At 45.4% G+C, this 23352-nt stretch overlaps 1 protein-coding gene across 1 annotated transcript in view; it reads left to right on the top strand.

Moving 5' to 3' along the window:
- Atp1a1 (ATPase Na+/K+ transporting subunit alpha 1) overlaps positions 1–20627 on the top strand; it is a 29510-nt gene extending 8883 nt beyond the window's left edge. The window contains exons 2-23 of the mRNA XM_046458178.2: positions 1450–1560; positions 2155–2214; positions 3846–4049; positions 4630–4743; positions 5067–5201; positions 5328–5445; positions 5844–6112; positions 6645–6843; positions 7183–7292; positions 9612–9746; positions 10199–10391; positions 11639–11814; positions 12511–12647; positions 13417–13567; positions 14116–14284; positions 14417–14571; positions 15151–15274; positions 16371–16516; positions 16648–16778; positions 17053–17154; positions 19563–19654; positions 20268–20627. Coding sequence (XP_046314134.1) covers positions 1450–1560; positions 2155–2214; positions 3846–4049; positions 4630–4743; positions 5067–5201; positions 5328–5445; positions 5844–6112; positions 6645–6843; positions 7183–7292; positions 9612–9746; positions 10199–10391; positions 11639–11814; positions 12511–12647; positions 13417–13567; positions 14116–14284; positions 14417–14571; positions 15151–15274; positions 16371–16516; positions 16648–16778; positions 17053–17154; positions 19563–19654; positions 20268–20296 — 3060 coding nt within the window. The 3' untranslated portion in view covers positions 20297–20627. The remainder of the gene's footprint in view (positions 1–1449; positions 1561–2154; positions 2215–3845; positions 4050–4629; positions 4744–5066; positions 5202–5327; positions 5446–5843; positions 6113–6644; positions 6844–7182; positions 7293–9611; positions 9747–10198; positions 10392–11638; positions 11815–12510; positions 12648–13416; positions 13568–14115; positions 14285–14416; positions 14572–15150; positions 15275–16370; positions 16517–16647; positions 16779–17052; positions 17155–19562; positions 19655–20267) is intronic.
- The last annotated feature ends 2725 nt before the right edge of the window (positions 20628–23352 follow it).

The following is a 23352-nucleotide window of genomic DNA, read 5'->3' as shown; positions in this document are numbered from 1 at the left end:
AAGAAGTTATTTGTCAAGTCACACTGCCAAGGACCACAGAAGTTGAACAATGTAACTGATATAAATATCTCCCACACCCACTAATTTGGAGCAGGATTTCTCTTTGGAGTCTTAAATTCAAGTGGGAATACTGTATTTTATTTGCAGCTTGATTACTTACGACTGAAACATACTTTTCAACTTCCATTTCAGCACAATAAAAATGTAATAATAGACACACGAGTTCCTGAGTATTGGTTTGGTGACTATTAATGGACTTCTGAAAGTTAGAAATGAGTAAGGGCAAGCCAGGAAATAATAGTAACTCCACTTATCCATTTTAAGGAAATTGCTAATACCTACCTGGCCCCCTAACTTGTAGTTGTGGGAAGTAGACTGGGGAGTGGGTGTCTGGAATGGGGCCTCTTCTGGTCTGGGGACTGACTTCATAGCACCAAGTTGAGGCTTTGTGTAGATAAGCTCAGGCTTTTTAAATGGGTGGGGGAGTGGAACAATCTAAATTTAAACTATAGAATCAACATTTTCTTTAAAAAAATATATATATTCTTCCAGTTTTCTAGAGGCGTAGGTGGATCCTGTGAATTATGTGATAGTGCACACGTTTTTCCTACACGCTGCTTATGTCAAAACATTTCCAGTGACTTTGATTTGGGGGATTTTATTTTTAGGTGACAAAATGAGGTGGGGACTCCCTTGGGGGGAGGGTCTCAAAGAATTTTAGGGACTTTCAGACTGACTTTTTTTCAAATGAAAAGAGGAAAAGGTCATTGTCTTATGTGAGAAGTAATGATTTTCAAAGTCAATACATAATATGTCTTTGCATTGTAAAGAATTTAAACGCAATGTAAAAGTAGCTAGCATTTAGATATGTCATTTAATCTTCTCAGAAACCCTAAATGAGGCTGGCTTTGTTCTTATCTCCAAGCCGTGGCGGAGGAAATTGAAATTTGAGTACTAGTGACTTGCCCAAGCACACACACACACAGGGGACTAGCTAGAGCCCAGAACTTGCTCTCAGGCCTGTCCGAATCAGAAGGCAAACTCCAGAGTCCTGTGGTTTAAGTTAACAATGTAAAAGATGGTTCCATTGTTTCTGGGGGGAGGATGGAAGGCTGCTGAATAGGGATTTTGGCGGTGGCACAACTCTCCCTATTCACCCCAAATGGAAATCTCTCTGTCAGGGCTATTCTGAGGCTTGCCTGCTCTGACTTCCCTCCTGTTCCTCATGCCCTTGGTTGGAGAACGGAGTGTCCTACGTTGGTGTAGATGGTCGGTGTAGATGGTCGTAGTGTGCTGTATCGCTGCATACATTTTCAGGAATGTTATTCCAGTGACCATTCCAAATGATGAGGCCCAACTTAAAAATCCCAGCATGCCCTGCCGCAGACCTGTCAGTCTCCAGGTGCTTCGCATCGTTCATAACCACCCCTTTCCCCCGTTCTCCTGTAGGTTGGACGTGATAAGTATGAACCTGCAGCCGTTTCAGAACATGGCGACAAAAAGGGCAAAAAGGCCAAGAAGGAGAGGGATATGGATGAACTAAAGAAAGAAGTTTCTATGGTAAGTACCGGAGGAAGGTTGCTTTCTGTTCTCCTTAAAAATACACAGACCCCTGCCCCAATCCTTCAGTCAGGGAATTGTTTTATCTTGGAAGAGGTCATAGCATTTGGATAGCTCTTACCCAATTATATGTTAAAGTTTACACTTTAAATTTTTAAAATTTAAAATTCACACTTTAAAAGCTTTTAGAGTATCAGAAAACTTACTCGTTCGGGTACAGTCAAAAGTCTACAGAAGGGGGCTGCAGCTGATCTCATGGTCTTTGCTTTTCTCTGGCTTATTTTGAACATGGGGGACTTCTAATCTCTTCAGACTTCCACCAACACAACCTATCTAGACTCTAAAGAAGTCAAACAAGGCTTACTAGATCTCAAAGCTGCTGGGTCTCCCTGACTGGATGTGGCAGGCGATAATGGACCGCCATCACCTGGCATTGGCTAGCTTTTGCAATAGCTGTGAGGTTACCATGCCATTGGGCACTGGTACGGGCACACCAACAGACAACTCATTTATAAGCTGCAAGGTAGGAATAAGTAATGATGCTCTTTTATGCAACAGTGTTTCATTCTTTTCTTTATTTTTGTTTTCTCTTAGGATGACCATAAACTCAGCCTTGATGAACTTCATCGTAAATACGGAACAGACTTGAGCCGAGTATGTTTTGTTTGAAACTTGTGCAGAACCCTCGATCCCCTGTCACATTTTGCCTCGTGTCATAGGTCTGACCTTGGGGGCTCTTGGAGGATGGGAGGAGGCCTTTTAAATTTTTGTAGACAGTGACTAAAAAGCTGAAATGTGTTGAATGCCTAATAGATACATAGTCATCGTTTCAGTAAAGACTCCCTGGCCCACCCTGAGCTCTGAGAGGAGCCTCAACTCAATCAGTTGCTGACATGGTCACCTGCGCCACCCTATCTCTAAGCACACTGCCCATGTTATCTCACCAAGTCACTATTAGAGTCTGCTGAAGTGTGCTGTGGCCTGAGTAGGTTACTGAAATGCTCTGGGTCTGTTTCCTTGCTTTTTTTTTTTTTTTTTTTTTTTGTTACTGGAGATTGAAACCAGAGGCACTTAACCACTGAGCCACATCCCCAGATCCTTTTATATTTTATTTAGGGACAGGGTCTTGCTAAGTTGCTGAGGCTGGCTTTGAACTTGTGATCCTCTTGCCTCAGCCTCCCAAGTTGCTGGGATTACCTGTGTGAGCCACCATAATCAGCGATTTCCTTATTTTCTAAAAGGGGTTTAATAGTAGTTTAAAAAGAATTGTTATGAAAATTAAACAGGTTGATTAAAGCACAACACTAAGTACCTGGTGAGTTGGTAGTGCTTAGAAGTTTGGTTGTGGTTTTGATTATTCTACCAAGGGTTAATCCAGTATGTATTTGAGGCAGAGAGGGCTTGAATATTTCCATGTTGTTTTTTTTTTTCTCTGACTACTTCATTTTTTCTTTCTGCTTTCCCCAAACTCTTGAGTGGATTCTAATATTAAACATAATGGTGACACAGAATATGTGTAAACTAATACTTTAGGCATAAATGTGTTTTATATTCTCTTTTTTGGCTTAGTATTTTGATAAGACCAAATAATCTTATTTTCCTAACTTGATGGGAGTCATATATCTGTATTGTCAGTGAACCTTGGCCCATGAGAAAATAGCAGGGCATCTGTACATTGGACTTTCCCACTGACACTTTTCACCTGACAGGTTTACTGAGAGTGAGTTAAAATATGCACATTTATGAGCCCTTCCCCACCAGATGACTATCTTAATTGCCATCCCAAGAATAAAGTTCTATACTTAAAACTTGGCTGTTAATCTGGTAAGAGGTTACATTTCTACAGAAAATTTTCCTTCTGAAGTTTGCAGAGGCTTTTCTCTCCTTTCCCTGACAGAATCGATACATAGAATACTTGAAGTTTTTAATTTGCAAAACTGAACTGAGTAGTTAAAATAGATATCTTTTTGGCAAAAATGCAATTTATCATGAATCCTTTGATCTGAAACTTAGGAAGAAAAATAGGCTGGATTCAGATGTGTCCTTGAATCATTTTTTTAAAGTTTTAATTGCAGTGTTCTGAGTTTGTCAGGAAACTTGGCCTTGTTCGTTTTCCCAAACCCTCAGAGTTAGTCGTGGAGGGATCTGCCAGGTCCTACCTTGGCTCAGCAGCTTGGGAAGCTGTTTCCTCCCTATATCCTTCATTGCAGTCTCTCAGCTATCAGGGAAGCACATTAGTTTGCAGGTTTGGTGCCTGCCTTATCTTGCATTCCCCTTCTCCCCAGGGCTTGACAACTGCACGAGCTGCTGAGATCCTGGCCCGAGATGGTCCTAATGCACTCACACCCCCTCCCACGACCCCTGAATGGGTCAAGTTCTGCCGGCAGCTCTTTGGGGGATTCTCAATGTTGCTATGGATTGGAGCAGTTCTTTGTTTCTTGGCTTATGGCATCCAAGCTGCCACAGAAGAGGAACCTCAAAACGATAATGTGAGTTCTGTAATTGTGCATATGGATTAGAGGGTACACAGCAGTCTCCATCCCCCCACCTTTTTTTTTTTTTTTTTTTAAGTTTACCACTAGTTACCTGATGGGTTTAAGCATACTTTCTTCCTGGTTTGTTCACTCTTCTCCCTCCACCTTGCACTCTGGGTTCTCCTACTAGATGTCTATGTTATGCAGCTGCTATGGTCTAGCTGTGGTCCTTAGATGACAGAGAACAGCTTTCCTAGTTGGCACATGACACCTGTCCAGAAATGTTTGGTAGCTGTTCTTTCAGAAGTTACAAGTTGTTTGAAAGAAAACCTCTTTTGTTTCAGTAACAGAGGAGAAATGAATTCATACAGAATATTTCCAAAAGTCTAACATTAGTGAACAGGTGTGTCTGTGATTATTTCTGACCCTTCTGTATGGAGGATCTGGAGAGAAAAGTAGAAGAAATGAGTTTTGCATTTCTGAAGACTTTATCTCTTCTTGTTTAAATGTTTGCTTTTTATTCAGCCAAAAATGACCTGAATGTCCCCAGTTCTTTCCTAAGAGCCACTGTTCTAACTTGTCTTTGCCCTCCCAGCTCTACCTTGGTGTGGTACTGTCAGCTGTCGTCATCATAACTGGTTGTTTCTCCTACTATCAAGAAGCTAAAAGTTCGAAGATCATGGAATCCTTCAAAAACATGGTCCCTCAGGTACCTCATGCTTTGTCTTTCCCCATTGGGTGACTTAGCCCCTAAAATGTGAACCAATGTCAAGTTAAGATTTTCCAACTATTAAGTGACTCCATCCAAACATGAACTCTTAAAGCAAGCACAGTATCTAAAAAAAATACCGCCTCTTAAGTGACTATTGAGCAAGCTTTGGTATCTCGTATAAATCCAAAGATGAATAATATCTTTGTTTATTATTCAGATATTTAGAAGTATGGGGGTCATTTGTAATTTCATTTTCTTGTTTTGGACACCACCCTTGTCGGTATCCATTTAACAATATAAACTGTTTTCCCCTTCCAAAGCAAGCCCTTGTGATTCGAAATGGTGAGAAAATGAGCATAAATGCGGAAGAAGTTGTAGTTGGGGATCTGGTGGAAGTGAAAGGAGGAGACCGAATCCCTGCCGATCTCAGAATCATATCTGCCAATGGCTGCAAGGTAGATTTTTCTAGGCAAAAACCTTTCGTAGCCAGATCTGCTTTTTGGGCAGATCCAGTTGGGGAGCGGAAGCCCCTGATGAGGCCAGCGTATTCACATGGCACTCTTCGTTGTTTTCACATACAGGTGGATAACTCCTCACTTACGGGTGAATCGGAACCCCAGACTAGGTCTCCAGATTTCACAAATGAAAACCCCCTGGAGACGAGGAACATTGCCTTTTTTTCAACCAACTGTGTTGAGGGTAAACCATTCTAAGGCACTATTTGGCATGGCATGCATTTACCTTGGGCACTAACAACACAGGAAAACCGTGGGGGCAATTGCTCTTCTTCCATTGGCTCCATTTCTGACAGCTTACATCAAGTGCAGAGCAGAGGAGGTTCCTTGCCGTCGGGAAACCTAGGTATCCTGGTTGACAGCACCAATTCCGTATGAATATTGCAACTGCTATCTTTCCTGCCAGTGGGTAGAAATCCCTTTGCCAAACTTAGGTTTAAAACAAACAGCAAAAGCAACCAAAGAGCTTTAAAAACGTGTATTTTGCCCCTTTCTAAAACCAACCTATGTAATTGTGCGAATTCTGGCCTGTCATTCCTGTTGCGTACACGATTTGGTTCAGCTCTCTCTCCCTTTTCTCAGGCACTGCACGTGGTATTGTTGTGTACACCGGGGATCGCACTGTGATGGGAAGAATTGCCACTCTTGCTTCTGGGCTGGAAGGGGGCCAGACACCCATTGCGGCAGAAATTGAGCATTTTATCCACCTCATCACGGGTGTGGCTGTGTTCCTGGGTGTGTCTTTCTTCATCCTTTCTCTGATCCTTGAGTACACCTGGCTTGAAGCAGTCATCTTCCTCATCGGTATCATTGTAGCCAACGTGCCCGAAGGTTTGCTGGCCACTGTCACGGTGAGAGGCTCGGGGAAGGCATGGTCACCCTCCCTCAGTGCGGCTGGCAGTGGTGCCAAATACACGTGCTGGCTTCTTCTAAGGGGTTGCCCGCTTAGGATTTATTCCTCGTGTTTGTATGTCATTTTTCTGCACCACCCCGTCATGTAGTAAGCTTTGATAGTGAGAAGACCTCAGCATGTGTTTATTCAAAACCCAAATATTTACATTGTGTTCCTAAATTATCACATGATCCAGTACAGTGTAATGGAGAAAAGAAGAACTTTGGGATTAGTGGCTGGGTTGGGAGCATACCATGTGGCAAACTTTGGCTATTATTATTTTTCTTAATATACTGCCTTTTTTTTGTTTTTTTTTTGGTTGCGGGGAGGAAGCCCCCACGTATATATTACCATTATGACTTTGGAGTTCAGAGGACGGTTGAAAAGAATTTAATTTTCGACAAATTTCTTCCGTGTTAGGGGATGGCAGGTATTTGTGTAGAATCCCAGCCTGGCTCAGTGAAGTCATCTTGTTCCTCACGCCACCCTAGGTGTGTCTGACGCTTACCGCCAAACGCATGGCAAGGAAAAACTGCTTAGTGAAGAACCTGGAGGCTGTGGAGACCTTGGGGTCCACATCCACCATCTGCTCTGATAAAACTGGAACTCTGACTCAGAACCGGATGACGGTAGCCCACATGTGGTTTGACAATCAAATCCACGAAGCTGATACAACAGAGAATCAGAGTGGTAAGACCTGCGGCTGCCTTGCACAGTAGCCACCTGCCAATGTTGGGCTTGCTTTTAGCTTTTTGATTTTGTTGTTGTTGTTGTTAGGCTCATGACAGTTTGTTTGTTTTTTTTTTTTTTTTTTTTATCATTTATAAAGAATCAAGGGTGTTTTGGGCATGTCGATAGATAAGTTAATGTACCCTGCACATGCCTGGAAAATGCCTAAAACCTGGTTTCGTTCATTAGGGAGCGAGACAGAGCATTTCATACTTTCACAGGACTTTACTGGGATGACTTGAGAACGCAGCACTCGAAGTTAATGCGTCATTTTCCTGCTTGTTTTCTTGCCTCTGTCAGGTGTCTCTTTCGACAAGACTTCCGCCACCTGGCTCGCTCTGTCCAGGATCGCAGGTCTTTGTAACAGGGCAGTGTTTCAGGCTAACCAGGAAAACCTGCCTATTCTTAAGGTATGCTCAGGAGTTGCGGTTAGCCTGCGGTTGCTTTGGTGGGGGGCTGTGAACACCCCATGGGAACCGCCTGTCAGCAGTCCTGTTTAGAAGTAGCACCCTACCTCTTTGTGTGTGCCCAGTCACTTCACTGTAGAGGGCTTGAGCTGTCTGTGGGAGGCTTCACTGTAGATCGTCCAGATTGTGTTGCCTGAAGGACTTTTAGTGCCCATGGTCCATGTTCTTTGGAAAGAAGGGAAAATATAGTAAAAATCTGACCCAGGTGGGAGACAGTCTTTCTCGGTAAAGAACTAATGATCCAGTTTTACTACTCTTGAGTTCGTATGATATCACCTAACCTAGAGGACACTGAGGGCTACTTTAGTGACTTGGATAATTGTATTTTCATATTAGGATACACTAGATTCCAGTAAATCCCTTAAGCCATTTATTTTCTTAAAATAGCTCAGCTATTTCTCTTATCTTATTTGTTCTTAGCTTGTTAACTAATGATGCAAAAATAAGATCAAGACAAAAATAAGCTCAGCCTCATGGAATTCTCATGCAGTTTGGAATGACTGAGATTTTACTGTGTTGTTCAAGCAAAGACACAGGGTCAGAAGAATCACGAGGTGCACAGAGTCCTTGAGGAGTTCGGAGTGCTGTGCAAGACTCCCTGGGCCCCTGTGTCCTCTAGTGCTATCTGTGGTAGTTCTCCATATTAACAGAGTTGCCAAAACAACTGTGGCCTAGCTGTAACTGAACTGGCTTCTATTGTGAAGATAGCACTTGCTTATTCTTTTTTTTTTTTTAAGAGAGAGAATTTTTTTAATATTTATTTTTCAGTTTTCGGTGGACACAACATCTTTATTTTATTTTTATGTGGTGCTGAGGATCGAACCCAGTGCCCCGCACATGCCAGGCGAGTGCGCTACCGCTTGAGCCACATCGCCAGCCCCAACTTGCTTATTCTTTGAAAGAGGTTTTCTTGCCGGGCATGGTAGTGCATGCCTGTAATCCAGTGGCTTGGGAGGCTGAGGCAAGAGGATTGCAAGTTCAAATCCACCCTCAGCAACTTAGCAAGGGCCTAAGCAACTTAGTGAGACCCTGTCTTAAAAACTAAAAAGGGTTGGGGATTTGGCTCAGGGATAAAAGCGCCCCTGGTTTAATTCCCGGTACCAAAACAAAAAAATAAATTGGCGTGAATTGATGCAGGTTTAAGAATGATGTTTATTTTGTGCATAAAACTAGAGATGCCTGCTTTTGAGTTTTTCCATACCTAAAAGTGGAAAGTTTCAAGATTTGAACATCAAAACTCACAAGAATCAAATCTTCCCTGATGTTTAAAAAAAAAAAAAAACAAAAACCAGAAAAGTAACAGGAGATATATTCTAAGTATTTGGGGAATTGATTCATGTCATTGGCATTATTACCATTAACTTGTAGAGGGGTCAGCAGTAGCTTCACTCTGCTTAACAACTGACTTTTCTGAAGAATGATCCCTACTTATTTTGTGTTTCTTACCAAACCCAGCCACATTCCTACTGTATTTGAAACCATTAATTTGTTCATCTGCATGTGCAGCCTTAAGGTCAGAGTCAGATGTTGCCCTGTGTAAAAGATATTCATAATCAGTGATGTTTACCTGAATAAAAGTTATTTGTATCGAGCAATGTTAATTGTCTTGTTAAGACAAAATATGAGGGTTTCACCAGTAAGTGTATCACACAGAATAAAGTATGTGTATCCTGAAGTAGAGGCTGTAATGAAAGTGCTGTCTGAACTGACAACAGCCTGCAGTTTACAACCTTTGGGTCCAGATAATTTTGCACAGTTGAATTATGTTTAGAATATAAATTCCTTTGCTGTGCCCTTAACATAGTTTGTCCCCAATTCTGAAACCACCCCCTTTCCCACTTCCATTTTTTACAAGTTATAGGGCAATGAGACGCTATAAATGTTTACTTATTTCGTATTTTCAGATTAACAACCAGAAATATGTATTTGGGAATAGCATTGGCTTTGTGACTTTTCAGCAGGCCAGGGAAGTTAAAAATAGGCAAAGCAGGTTGGGAGGGTGTTTTGCTTCTTCAGGGTAGGTGACACCTTCACCCAGCCTGCTGCCAGAAGCTGCTGTGGGTTGGGGAGGGAGGTTGGAGTTGGCCTCTCTGGGGCTGGGAACCCGGTGGGCTGGGTCCTAGTAATGCTGCTTTCTCCTCACCTGTCTGGTCTCACCTGATAGGATTAGAATCTGTCCAGAGTTCTCTTTCATGTTTTCCAGTGATGCCTCAGTGAAGCCAGGCTTTGGCGGGTAATTAACAGGGGATGTTTCGTTCACAGCGGGCAGTTGCGGGAGATGCCTCTGAGTCGGCACTCTTAAAATGCATCGAGCTCTGCTGCGGCTCTGTGAAGGAGATGAGAGATAGATACGCCAAAATCGTCGAGATACCCTTCAACTCCACCAATAAGTACCAGGTCTGGAGATCCAGGGAAGCATGAGTGGGCAATGGCAGGCTGGGGACAAGGCAAGGGAGGAACATGAGCCCAAAGAGGACATGTGTAGAATATCAGTAGGATGAATGTGGTCTCTTCCAAAAGACTTGTTTGTGGGTCGGTGGGGTGGGATGGGGACAGGGATCAGGGCACATGTGACGCTCCCCTTGTTCTCTGATTCCCTTCAGGAGAATTTTATGAACATACCCATAAAAAATGACATATGTTCACATAAAAGCTTGTGAATGCACCTATACTGTTAGTTTTTTTTGGTAGCATTTAAAAGTCATGTCACAAGACATGAGCTACTTCAGAGCTCAGAAAGGAATTCTGGGTTCATTTTGTGACGTAGACTCAGTCGTGAGTGAAGCCTGTTTTCCTCCTGGGTGGCCACGCGCAGCCAACCCTGTTTCCATCTGGATATTCCCTCTCAGTTGTCCATTCACAAGAACCTCAACGCCGGTGAGCCCCGACACCTGTTGGTGATGAAGGGCGCCCCAGAAAGGATCCTGGACCGCTGCAGCTCTATCCTCCTCCACGGCAAGGAGCAGCCCCTGGACGAGGAGCTGAAAGACGCCTTTCAGAATGCCTACCTGGAGCTGGGCGGCCTCGGAGAGCGCGTGCTAGGTAGGCAGCCGAGCTGCTGGAAGCACTGGGCGGGACCCTGTCCAGCGCTCTGGTCTCAGGCAGTCACAGGTGACCGCCTTCACTCGGCCTCGGTTGGCCTTCCTTTGAGTTGTTCTGGGGCCGTCCTACTTCTTGATTCGCCCCCTTCTTGCTTTGAAAACAGTAAGTGCTAGGAGAGAATCGGCGCAGTGGGCTGTGGGAAGGGGAATCCACGTTGGTCAGTCCTATTAAGGACAGGGGAGGGAATTTTATTATCTCACCTTTGTTGCGATGGCCATGGTCTGCAAGTTTAACTAAGTTAAATTAATTAATTCTCAGTGCGCCTGGGGCGAAGCCTTTCCCGACTGCAGAGGGATAGTTGTGCTGCTCCAGGGGAGCTGCTGCACCCGCCCGGAACCTGGCCATGACCTGGTCGGGCGAGGCTGCTTCCTGTCCGCTCTATCCTGACAGCTACAGGGGCTTTGAAGTTCATTATGTGGTTCTCAGTATTCTCCTCAGCATGGCTAACTTACAACTAATTAGTTGGTCTCCTTCTCTGGTTTATACCCTTTGCTGCTGTCCAACCCAAAGATCACCGTCTTCTCTTAAGTCACTGTGCTTCTCTGCCTTTACCACCCCCTAAAGTAGCATCGGCCTCTCTGCTTGAGTCCAAATTGCCACCTTTTGTCTCCTTGAAAGACCATTGTGACCTTCCTACAGCATTCAAAGGAAGGTCTAGAACATCTTGTCTCTTGTAGCATCATAATATGATAATATGAGTAACAAACCCCTTGGCAGAACATCTGATCTGCATTTAATCTCTGAGCAGCTAGCATGATTCCCCCTTTGGTGCTCAGTAATAATATTTTGGATAAATGAACAAGTGAGCAGATATGTGACCCCCACAGGAAGTAACTGAGGTGGAGAATTAAATATTTTTGCCACATTTAAACATCTTACTGTCAGTGGCAGCTCTAGAACCCTGGTAGGCTGGTGCTCAAAATTCGTGTTAGCAATTCAGTCTTTTCTACACTAAACAGATCTTCTTTCTTGATAATGCTTGGTAATGGAGTCTGTCTTTTGGGGTGTTTCTTTCTTTTTTCAACAATTCTGTATTGTTCTTCATGTTAAATAAAATCTTTCCTCTGTTATTAAACTGAGACCATTAAGAAACATTCCAGACTAAACATGCAGCAGGGGACGGGCCCCGTGCAGTGGTCCTTCATACAGTACTTCAGGTCCTCATGGGCTCCCTGCCTTCCTCGCAGGTTTCTGCCACCTCCTTCTGCCGGATGAGCAGTTTCCTGAAGGCTTCCAGTTCGACACTGATGAAGTGAACTTCCCTGTGGATAACCTCTGCTTTGTTGGGCTCATCTCCATGATTGACCCTCCACGAGCTGCTGTTCCTGATGCCGTGGGCAAATGTCGAAGTGCTGGAATTAAGGTAGCGCCAGCCCCCTTCCTTGGCCTCGTCTCTCCGGGCTTCAGGATGGCCCTCCCTTGTGACTGTCACCTCAGGGGCAGGCCGTTGCTTCTCCCACCTGGAGTATTCATTATAAAATGTTGGTGTAAACATACAGATGAGCGATTAAAGGGGAGACCTGCTTTTAGATAAAAGTAAGCAAAGTAAAAAGCAAAAGATGTGGAGCTTTAAATCTGGAAATATTCGAATTGCTCTACATCAATATTCTAAGCATTATCATCGCATCAAAAAAAATGACAATTTTGAGTCCTTGTTACATGTTATTCTCTCTCAAAATTGGGCCAGTTCAAGAATGCCAGCTAGCAATGTAGAGCACCTTTACCAGCATCTGATTTTTTTTTTTTTTAATCTTTTTCTTGCTGGGTTTGGTAAGTTTGCATATTTTTATGTGACTGTATAAAAGGAAAAATAGGTACTGTGTATGCATTGTGATGTGATCATGTACCGAGATAAAATCTGGGCATGGCTTTTTGTTTTCTTTCTGTGAATACAGTGTTTCAGCAAGTTGATGTTTATCAGCTTTATGTTTGCATTCTTTCCCTTTTGGCATTCCAGGCTAGATTATCCTAATTTCCTCTTGCCTACCTACATATAAGACTTTTTAAGGCCATTTGCTTGGCAGCCACATTCAATCAATTATCCCATCTGTTATCACAGGTCATCATGGTCACAGGCGACCATCCAATCACAGCCAAAGCCATTGCCAAAGGTGTGGGCATCATCTCTGAAGGCAATGAGACTGTGGAAGACATTGCTGCCCGCCTCAACATCCCAGTGAACCAGGTGAATCCCAGGTAAGGTGGGAAGCTTGTTTCTCTAATGGTTTGCCTCTGGGTTGTCCCTGGGTAGGGAACCCACCTGCACTGCCAGAGAGCTCATCACAGTCGCCAACACTGAGATGCTGCTTCCTGTTCTGAGTGCTGTTTTTTTAGTGACATTGAGAGAGGGATGATTCCCACTGGGAAGCTGAAGCTTAGAAAGGTTCATAGCACCTCAGAACTGTTGAAGTCCTACAGTAAATCCCCCTACAGTCCCAATTTTGTGCTGTTAACCACTGAGCTATACTGTCTAACACTTAGTACCTTGTCAATTTCCAGATCCATACTAACACAATAAAATGAGAACCAGGAATTCAGGCCAAAAGGGGGGGAAATAGTTGGTAACAAAGTAAAATAGATAACGGGGACAAATTAGTTTTGTTTTGTTAAGGTTTAAGGCCTCCTCACTCAGTTTGGGTATTAGGGTAAGCTTTGGTCTTTTATCAGCTCTTCCACTTTCTAAAACTTGGCCATTTTATTTCAATGTGTGTCTGATAAAGATGAGGGAAAGGAAGATAGTAGGCAGTCCCCCCAACCCCAACTAGTGATTGTGAGACTTGAGCGTGATAATATATATGAAAATGCCCTGGAGCCTGTAAAGTTCTGCACAAGAATTAGCTCTTGGATGACGTTCTGTGCGTGTAGTGTTCTGCATAGTTTAACAATATCCCCTCTGGAGGTGATGGGTATCGTGCTGGTAAAATGATGGATGACCTTTTTTATTTCTTTCTGCTCCTGATTCTAGAGATGCCAAGGCCTGTGTAGTGCATGGCAGTGATTTGAAGGACATGACACCCGAGCAGCTGGATGACATTTTGAAGTACCACACTGAGATCGTGTTTGCCAGGACCTCCCCTCAGCAGAAGCTTATCATTGTGGAAGGCTGCCAGAGACAGGTCAGTGGGCTGCATCAGGCACGCACCCTTGGACTGGTGCAGGCAATGTCAGTGAGCGGAGTTCCAGTAAGAACTAAGCCATGGTGGGGGGAGCCTGCCCACTTGGCCAGACTGACGGTATTCATTGCCTCTCAGGAGTTCCCAGATAAGGGATGGGGGCGTATATGAACTGTTAAGCCGTGACAGAAGGACTTGCCAGTACAGGTCCCCACTGTGGCTAAAAACCTGATCCTCAGTGGCGTCATCTGCATCAGCAGTATGAAGTCTGACAAACTTAGTATATATACATGGAAATGGCTTGGAGACTCTGGTCTCCAACCTCCAATAGGAATGAGACTTCCAAGAGTTCCATTCACCAAAGCCATTCCTAGGTAGCCCTAGTTAACACAGGGAGAATAGTTTATGGTCATTTCTCCCTTCCGTCCTGTGGTCTGTCCAGTCTCGGTGGGAGGGGAGCAGTGGCTGTAATCATGCTGCGTGCATTACCCTCGTTCCATCCCTGGAACTGGTATGTTTTATTAACCCATCTCCCTTCTTGTTCTGGGTAGGGTGCTATTGTGGCTGTCACTGGTGATGGCGTTAATGACTCTCCAGCTCTGAAGAAAGCAGACATTGGGGTTGCTATGGGGATCGCCGGTTCAGATGTGTCTAAGCAAGCTGCTGACATGATTCTTTTGGATGACAACTTTGCCTCAATTGTGACTGGAGTAGAGGAAGGTGAGTGTCGTGCTTGAGGATATTCACCATCCAGATACTGCAGTTGGCATCCGTGTCTGCACTTGGTGGATATGTTCAGTTTCTAGTCTGCCTGTCTCTTTACACCAGACAGTAAAAGTCTTGCTTTCCTAGGTCGTCTGATCTTTGACAACTTGAAGAAATCCATTGCTTATACCCTAACCAGTAACATTCCGGAAATCACCCCCTTCCTGATATTTATTATTGCAAACATTCCACTCCCACTGGGGACCGTCACCATCCTCTGCATTGACTTGGGCACTGACATGGTAAGTGAATGTCACAGCCACACATCAGGTAGTCATAACATCTCCTCCAACACCAGCAGGAGCATTCACTCCTTGTTACTGGGACCCACAAGGCTGGTGTTAGGAAGAGAGTTCTTAGGAGCAGTAGCCAGTGTGTGTCCCAACCTCAGCATCAAAGAATGAGTATAAGCATTTTCCAGTCTACACTCACTTATCAGATAGGAATCTTCCCTTTTATGTGGTTTGGCCTTTTTTTTTAAAAAAAAAAAAAAAGCGTGATCTATAATATTATTTCATGAGATTAAAAAAAAAATTTTTTTGCACACCTGTAATCCCAATGGCTCAGGAGGCTGAGGCAGGAGAATCGCAAGTTCAAAGCCAGCCTCAGCAATGACAAGGTGCTAAACAACTCAGTAAGACCCTGTCTCTAAAGTCAAATACAAAATAGGGATGGGAATGTGCCTCAGTTCAATCCCTGGTACCAAAAATAAATAAATAAATAAGATTTTTTAAAAGAGAGAGTAAGAATTTTACAACAAGAGGCTCATAATACATCTTCCCTGTTTTTCATAACTGTGAGTCCTTTCTCCCCTCCTGCAGGTTCCTGCCATCTCCCTGGCATATGAGCAAGCCGAGAGTGACATCATGAAGAGACAGCCCAGAAATCCCAAAACTGACAAACTTGTGAATGAGAGACTGATTAGCATGGCCTATGGACAGATTGGTGAGCCACAGCACTGAGCAGGAAGCTGGCACATTGAAAGGATGTGTAGTGGCATGTCGGCCTCAGATCAGGACGGATTTCTGAGACTTCAAATCCAGTATGAGCCACATAATATAGGGTTTAGACTGGAGTTCTTAAACATTTTCTTCCATGTGAAGAGAAATAGAAGTCTCTGGCTGCCTGCCCGGTGACTTTTGTGGAGACTATGATTCTTTTGAGCACCCTGTAAGTGGGCTTGACTTTGCCTGAGAACCAAGGAGGTCCTTCCTCACTGAGCCCTGCAGAACACCAGGTTCTGCTAAGGAACTGTGCGTCTCATTGACTCAAGGTCACCTTCCCTGGGGATGCACACTTAACTGTCACTCATTTGGACAGAGGGTGAAGAACTTTAGAAATGTATGGGTTTATCAGTGTGACCAACTGACAAGTGGTCTCGGTGGCACGCCTTTCATTTCTAAATCCTTTGTTTGGTTTCCTTCAGGGGAACCTGTTGAAGATACCATGAGCGTCTTGTTCTAGATTAATGGGTTGCCTTGCTGTGAAAACCAAGGTGAAGTAGAACAGATTAGCACCTTATGCACATTATGACAAAAACTCATTAGACAGTGGCTGGCAGTAGAGTAATTGGATAGCAGCCCATGTCGAGCTCCAGGACAGCTTAATTTTGAGAGGAAGACGGCCAGGTCTCTGGATGCATAGCATGAGTCCTATCCTGAGGAACTCGGGGTGTGAGGTGGAAAAGAAGTCATTGCTTTTCAGATTAAAAAGGGGGAAGTAGATTTCCCCTTGGAGTCATGCCCATATACAAGAAGATGATCAAGTAAGGGAAATGGCTGTTTTAAGAGCAAGGCCCATCCATTAATTTTTTATACTCTAAAAAGAGACTCTAAAAGCAGAGAGGGCTTTATTTAGGTCAGTGCACCCTGCATTCCTCAAGTCCATCACTCCTAGGGCCCACAAGTGACCAGGCATCTCTCCTGTGCCTTCCTCATCCAGCAATGAGGACCTCCCTTTGTGCTCCCTCAGGCAGCCACCATGATCAGATGAAGGCTGTGGAGATGAACTTCTTGTTTAAAGGTGGTTTTCCCAACTCCAGGTATGATCCAGGCCCTGGGGGGCTTCTTCACTTACTTTGTGATTCTGGCTGAGAATGGCTTCCTCCCGATTCACCTGCTGGGCATCCGAGTGGACTGGGATGACCGCTGGATCAACGATGTGGAAGACAGCTATGGGCAACAGTGGGTGAGTGAGGGCCGCTTACCTGACCAGCCTAGTAGCATTGTAGCTCCTCGAGCCCTGAAGGACTGTGGCCACACCGCCACCAGCCGTGTTGTTGAAGCACCAAGGCTTACGCTTTTGCTTTTGCGTTTCAGACCTATGAGCAGAGGAAAATCGTGGAGTTCACCTGCCACACAGCCTTCTTCGTCAGTATTGTGGTGGTGCAGTGGGCCGACTTGGTCATCTGTAAGACCCGGAGGAATTCTGTGTTCCAGCAGGGGATGAAGTGAGTAGCAAAGGGCACATCACGGGCTCTGGCGGCTTTTCATTCAGCCCTCTGCAAAATGTCCAGCATTTGGCACATATGGGCCAAATTTCTGGAATCTCTAGCCTTTGGAGCAAATTTAAGAAGCAAAATGGAATTTTCTAGTTGTTCTCCTTTGGCCTCTGTGTGCTAATTACGTAGGTAGACAAGGATCTGCCATTCAGTGCGTGGCATTGAAGATAAACCTTTTTGTTCACATCTTTTAAGCTTTTCTTTTTCTCCCCTTGAATTTTAGGAACAAGATCTTAATATTTGGCCTCTTTGAAGAGACAGCCCTTGCTGCTTTCCTTTCCTACTGCCCTGGAATGGGTGTCGCCCTTAGGATGTATCCCCTCAAGTAAGTAGAGCCTCTCACATTCCAAAAAGTGTAGAAATAGCATGTGTGATGTGCGTGGCACCTCTTCAGAATTCTGGGTGGTGTGTATGAGAATTCCTATGGATTGAAAAGTTAGGAAAGCTTGCCTGAGCAGTAAATCGGGCTAGCAAATCCAGACTTGCATGGCTGCAGCTGGTGCCCGGAATTTGGCCCAGTGTGAGAATAGGCAGGCTCGGGTTCCTTGCAGTTGCTCAATAACTAACTGTTAGGCCCTCAGGTCCCTTACAGCTATAGTCCAGCTGTCTTTGGAGACCACCCAGAGTTGTCTTGGAGTTTAGGGACCCAGGCTCAAATCCTGATTTGCTTACCCTAGTCGCTGTGTCATTCCTCACAAGCCCTCCTCCTTTGGGGGGCTCTGCTCCCGAAAGAAGATGGATGAAGAAGGAGATCTGAGGCCCCTTTTAAGTTTATGATCTATCATAGTAGATCTGATGAGAGCCATCAGTCTGACTCCATGTCTTTGGTCAGAACCAGGCTGGCCTTAAAACACAGTGAATGATTTTGCACTTCTGTTTAAACTTAAATTTTCACATTCAGTGTTGACCATTATCTCTGGTAGCTGTTTGAAACCGAGTGTGTTTGGTGAGGTTTCGTAACCGGTTAAGGTGAAGCAGCTATGATTTGATTAGAATATGTTAAGCCACAGCATTGGGCACCCAGAAGAGCCTTTGAGAAAGCTTTTGGTTTAAAGCATCAGTGTCTAGGAATTCCCACTCCCCCGGTCTTTGCTCAGATTCAACTGGACCCTCTCTGAGCTGGCCTATTGCCAGCACTTCCATTCACCAGTCTCATCCTTACACTCATCAAAAACCACTGGCTTCATTCGCTGTTGTGTATGTGCAGGCATCTGTCTATGGTGCGAGGTGAGACTGGCATCCAGGGTCTATCTTACCATCCCAAACTGTTCTTTAGCCTTATCTTGCACCCCTGCAAGCCTATGGGAGGTGAGTTCAATATTCCCCTGTCCTCCGCCTGTGGGTTTGGTAAGGTACCTCCCTTCTGTTCCCCATCAATCCTGATGGGCTGATTTCCTTGGAGCTTGTCTCTGAGTGATCTTGTCCTCTTTCTCCTGGACAGTGGCATCCTTTCTTTGGCATTACTTGTCATTTCTGTTCCCCGGTAGATAATAATCTTGAAGGCATGGCCCGTAGTGTCCTTTTTGTCTTTGTTTCCCCAATGCCCTGAACAGAGTTGGTGCACAGAGAGGCAAGACATGTCTCAGTTGAATTCTGTCAGCTTGAGCCAGTTTTTATCAGGAGAAGGCCAGAAAAGGTCACCAGGCTCTCTAAAAGGCTGAAATGGAAAAACCACACTAAAAGACAGTCATGCCTCAGGACATTGCCATTTTCTGGGCCTTCAACCCTTTGTGAACACTAGAGAACTTGTTCTTTTTTTAAAACATTTTATTATTAGTTGTTGATGGACCTTTATTTATTTCTATGTGGTGCTGAGGATCGAACCCACTGCCTCACACATGCTAGGCAAGCGCTCTACCACCAAGCCACAACCCCAGCCTCGAGAACTTGTTCTTGACAGGCTCTATCCAATTGTGGAAGGTGGTTTGGTTCCTCTGGTAGTTGAGTCAAGTGTGATCACCTTTTCCCTGCTGTGGAAGACACACAGGAAGAGGAGGTGACTTCCAAGGCTCCGCCAGAGCCAGCCTTCCTCACATGGGAGCTGGTCGTCAAGAGAGCAAGTGGAGGCTGCCCCAGCCTTCCTCACATGGGAGCTGGTCGTCAAGAGAGCAAGTGGAGGCTGCCCGGAGCCTGTCTCCAGCCTGGGGACCATGTGGCAGCAGCCTCCAGGGCCCTTGAAGGCCTTTGTCATCTGTTAGAGCTCAGCTTTTTTTTTTTTTTTTTTTTTGATCCCCAGGTCTAGGACTCAGAACACACAGCTGGCTGTCCCAAATCTCATTGTCAGAGACCGAGTTTGGGGGATGAATAAACGGGTTTTGATCCACAATGGCAGTTCTTTGTCTTCAGATGTCAAGACTTGAGACAAATGTGTTCAAAACCCTCTTAAGCTCTTTAGATAGAAAAAAGAAGAAAGAAAATGTCCAGTTGCTCCAGGTTGTTAACAGAAAGTGTACTTGACTTACCTGGGAAACCAGTTCTTCTGGAAAGGAAACTGAAGACGGTCAAGGCTTCCTTTAGGAAGCCCGCGGGCCAGCTTCTGCATCTCCAGGCCCTGGGCACATGCAGCAGTAATCTGCTCCTGAGGAGTTTCATTTGCTCTGTGATGACTCAGGACTTAACCGTGACCGTTCTTCGCTGATGGCTGCCTCATCACAGTGGTGGCGTGTGGTCTCTGTTCCTTTGAATTGACCGTGTTTGTGTGTGTGTATAACTGGAACCTGGTTCTACTTCCAGGCCTACCTGGTGGTTCTGTGCCTTCCCCTACTCCCTTCTCATCTTCGTGTATGATGAAGTCAGGAAGCTCATCATCCGGCGACGCCCTGGCGGTAATTGGGGCATTTTCACTTTGGTTGGAAGGGGAGGGTGCTGTCCTGCGGGGGGGTCTCTGGTTTTCATCCTGGTGGCTGAGGCCGTTACCCCAGCACACTGAGCTGAATGCAGTCACGTCTTTCAGTCCCTCATCTCCTTCGGCTTTGAGAACAGATTGCATTTTAGATTTGAAAATACACACCAAATATAATGTAGAGAATACTTGCCAAAAGCCCAGACAGCCTTTCCAGATGACAGTATTCCTCAAGAATTCAGTAAGTACACTTAGCCAGGCATCGTGGTGCCTACGTGTAATCCCAGCTGCCTGGGAGGCTGAGGCAGGAGGATCAAATTCAAGGCCAGTCTCAGCAACTTAGGGACAATCTGTCCCAAAATAAAAAAAAAAGGTCTAGGGATGTAACTTAGTGGTAAAGTAACCTGGGTTCAATCCCAAGTACTGCAATAAATAAATATATAGATAACACACACATATACATTCAGTTGAGGTCCCGTGTTGAATTGGGGTTGTGACCTCACCCTACCTCTGTTGTCCTCAGGTCGATTCTCATGGGATTTCTCTTGGAAATGCTGGAGTGAGGACTCACTTTAGTATCTTTTTCTCTGTCGCAGGCTGGGTGGAGAAGGAAACCTACTACTAGTCCCCTGTCCTGCACGCCGTGGAGCATCATACCACACACTCTGCATCCATCACCCACCCCCTCTCTGTGTACTTCAGTCTTGGAACTTGGAACTCTACCCTGGTAGGAAAGCACCGAAGCATGTGGGGGAAGCCAGACGTCCTGGAATGAAGCATGTAGCTATACTGGGGGGGTGGGGGGAGGGCTGCCTGAAAAACATCCATCTACAGAATGACATCGGGGAAGGTTTTTATGTGCCTTTTTGTTTTTGTAAAAAAGGAAAACCTGGAAAGACTGAAAGAATACATTTTATATCTGGATTTTTACAAATAAAGATGGCTATTATAATGGACTTTGTCTTGTGTCCTTGTCACTTCTTGGGTGCGTGTGTGTATGTGTATGTGGGATCATCTGCGGTTCTCTGTGTGGGTCCCCAGGCCGGCAGCTTCCCCTGGGGCTTGTTAGGAAGGCCAGCCACACGCACGGAGGCCAATCAGCCGTGTGTTTAATGTGCTGTCCAGGTGCTGCTGCCTGGTTCCCATTCAGGTTTGAGAAGCAGGGTTAAGAGAAAACCCTGTGCCCGTGCTTACTTGGAGTAGGTGAGGCTCCCTGACCTATTTTTCTGGGCGCTGCATCGGGTGCTGTGCTGTGACTCTACCTGCTGCCTGGGCTTCTGGCCCCTTGACAGGAAACTCTTCATCGAGGGACTTCCAGATACACAGCGTAATGAGCCTTAGCTCGGGCCTTCATGTGCGGCCTTGGTTACGGCCCCTCAGGCCTTCCCACTGGCTCTCTGAAGACCACCACAGCCTCCAGTGCCCCAGACTCAGGTTCGCCTGAGGCAGGAATCTGCACACGCTCTGTCAGGCCTGGGTGCTCATCCGGTGTTTCTCTCCATCCGACTCGTTCTGAAGTTGGCACCAGCAGAACCATTTCAAGAAGCGGTCATGTGCCAGAGGCCCTGGTAAAAAGGCGAAGGGGATCAGTTGCTTTGGGGTTGCAGCTGAAAACACCTGCTTTTAGGGGTCCTGTAAGGCCCCTCGAGTTGTCGCTAGTCCCTCTGAGGACTGGCAACTGCCGAGCACTCCTGCTGGCTGTCATCGCCGATTTGTCCCCTTTGAGCAAGGAGCAAGTACGACAAGGAGTACTCTCACCTCGGGCACCAAACAGTGATCATCATCCGCCAGAAGATGATCGTATTTTTTTCTTCTGAAAAGTTTAATTCATTCCTTAGGCTTCTGTGATGCTCTGACAGAAGGAAGGGGAGGAAGGAGGGTGACCCCCACACGCTGCTGCTGCTGCTGCCGCCACTCCAACGGCATGACCTGGAAGGGCAAGACTGTCCCTTCATCTGGGACACCTCTATGCTTGCAGGCAAGTCATCCTTAATGAGCCGTGGTCCAGACCAACATAAGGACCCTTAAAGACCTTGGGATTAGAAGGCTGGAGACCAATGGTAATTAGGTCTTCCTTGAGGTCATCTCGCACTGCAGGGACTCAGCTGTGATGGCAGGAGAGAGGCCACTCTGTGTGCCTAGACTGGCACTGGTCTTAGGCTTGTCCCCACCCCAGGCCCTGTATGTCTGCCCTCTTGTCATCCCTGGAGAGTACACCAATGAGCCTGCTGTGCGATGAAAGTCATGGATATTTCCTGATTCAAGGGTTTGAAACAGGCCAGGAAGCCCCCAAGCCAGGGCTCCTCCAACTTCTCCAAAAAGCCTAGTCTAGGAAACAACATGGGAGAAGGGGCAGCCATGAAGGGGAGGCTCTGCACCTCCACGCCCTTTCCCCCTATATAGTTTATTGCTGCATTTTGATTATTCATAATAGTGAGATTGTCACATATTCACACATGCAGGTGACAATGTATTGCTCAATATTGTTCCCTAGTATTCCCCTTTGTCCTCTTCCCTAGTATTTCCCCTTCTTATCTCTTTTTTCTGCCCTTTTCTATTTGACAAAAAAAAAAAATGCAAAACCTTCACTAATCTACTCGCCTATGTTTTTGAGGGATGTTTGGGAAGATTTTTTTTTTTTTGTCATTGTTACTATTTTTATTTTAATACTAGGATTGAACTCAGAGGTACTTTACCACTGAGCTGCATCCCCAGCCCTTCTCATTTTTTATTTTGAGACAGGGTCTCACTAAGTTGCCCAGGCTGACCTTGAACTTGTGATCCTCCTGCCTCAGCTTCCCGAGTCACTGGGATTCCAGGTGTGTGCCACCGTGCCCAGCTCCCACTCACCTTCTGGATAGCATTTGGTCTTTCCTCTTGAGGAAACACTCAGTGGGCCCTAGTGTTTGAATAACTTTCGTGGCACCACACCCCTGTTTCTGTTCCCAAATGGACTGTGAGTTCCATAATGACACAGACCAGATTGTACCCTCCCCAACATCAAGCACATTCAGTGTTTGCTGAGTGAACATTCATTCCCAGAATTTTTTTTTTTTTTTCTTTTTTGGATGTTGCTCAAGCAGCCATAATTTTAACATTGATTGTCCTCTCACCTGGAGTCTGTTTCTTGGCTCAGAGCTGACACTTCACCCGAGGGAAATCCGTGCCCGGGCTTGCCACCAACCAGTCTGTTAGTTAGGGCCTCTCCTCCTCTCTCCAGGCTGAAGTTTCAAGACAGAGAGTTTACGAATGAATCATGCATGGAACTGGCTATGATGGCGTTGAGTGGGGACCGTGGCAAACAAAGGTCTTCAGTAAAAAGATGAGATCAAAAAGAGACAGGGGGACACCCAGGGGACACTCATCCCTGGACTTGCCTGGGCTCTAGAGCTTTTTAATCCTTGTCCTGGGCCTCAAGTGATCTCACAGGGAAACCCTCCTTATTCCCAGCTAATTTGGAATCCGCTATGAAGAGTGCTGACGAGTCCCCTACACCCCGTTCTAACTATCTCTCAGCTTTGAAATCATTAACAGCCTTTCCCCCCTCTAACCGAGAGGGTCTGTGAGGTCCGAAAACCTGACTACTCATTTCCATTTTTTCCCTAATGCCCAGGTCAGGGCCTCACACAGAAAACTCCTCATTAAGACAGTGGCCCATGCTCTGTACTCAAAGAGAAGGGC

Source organism: Marmota monax, unplaced genomic scaffold, assembly GCF_021218885.2.
Source record: "Marmota monax isolate L192 unplaced genomic scaffold, Marmota_monax_Labrador192_F-V1.1 WCK01_AAM20220418_F8-fsc00087, whole genome shotgun sequence".
Classification (NCBI taxonomy): Eukaryota; Metazoa; Chordata; class Mammalia; order Rodentia; family Sciuridae; genus Marmota; species Marmota monax.
The sequence above is the reverse complement of the archived record's forward strand: the minus strand, read 5'-3'. Positions and strand labels throughout refer to the sequence as shown.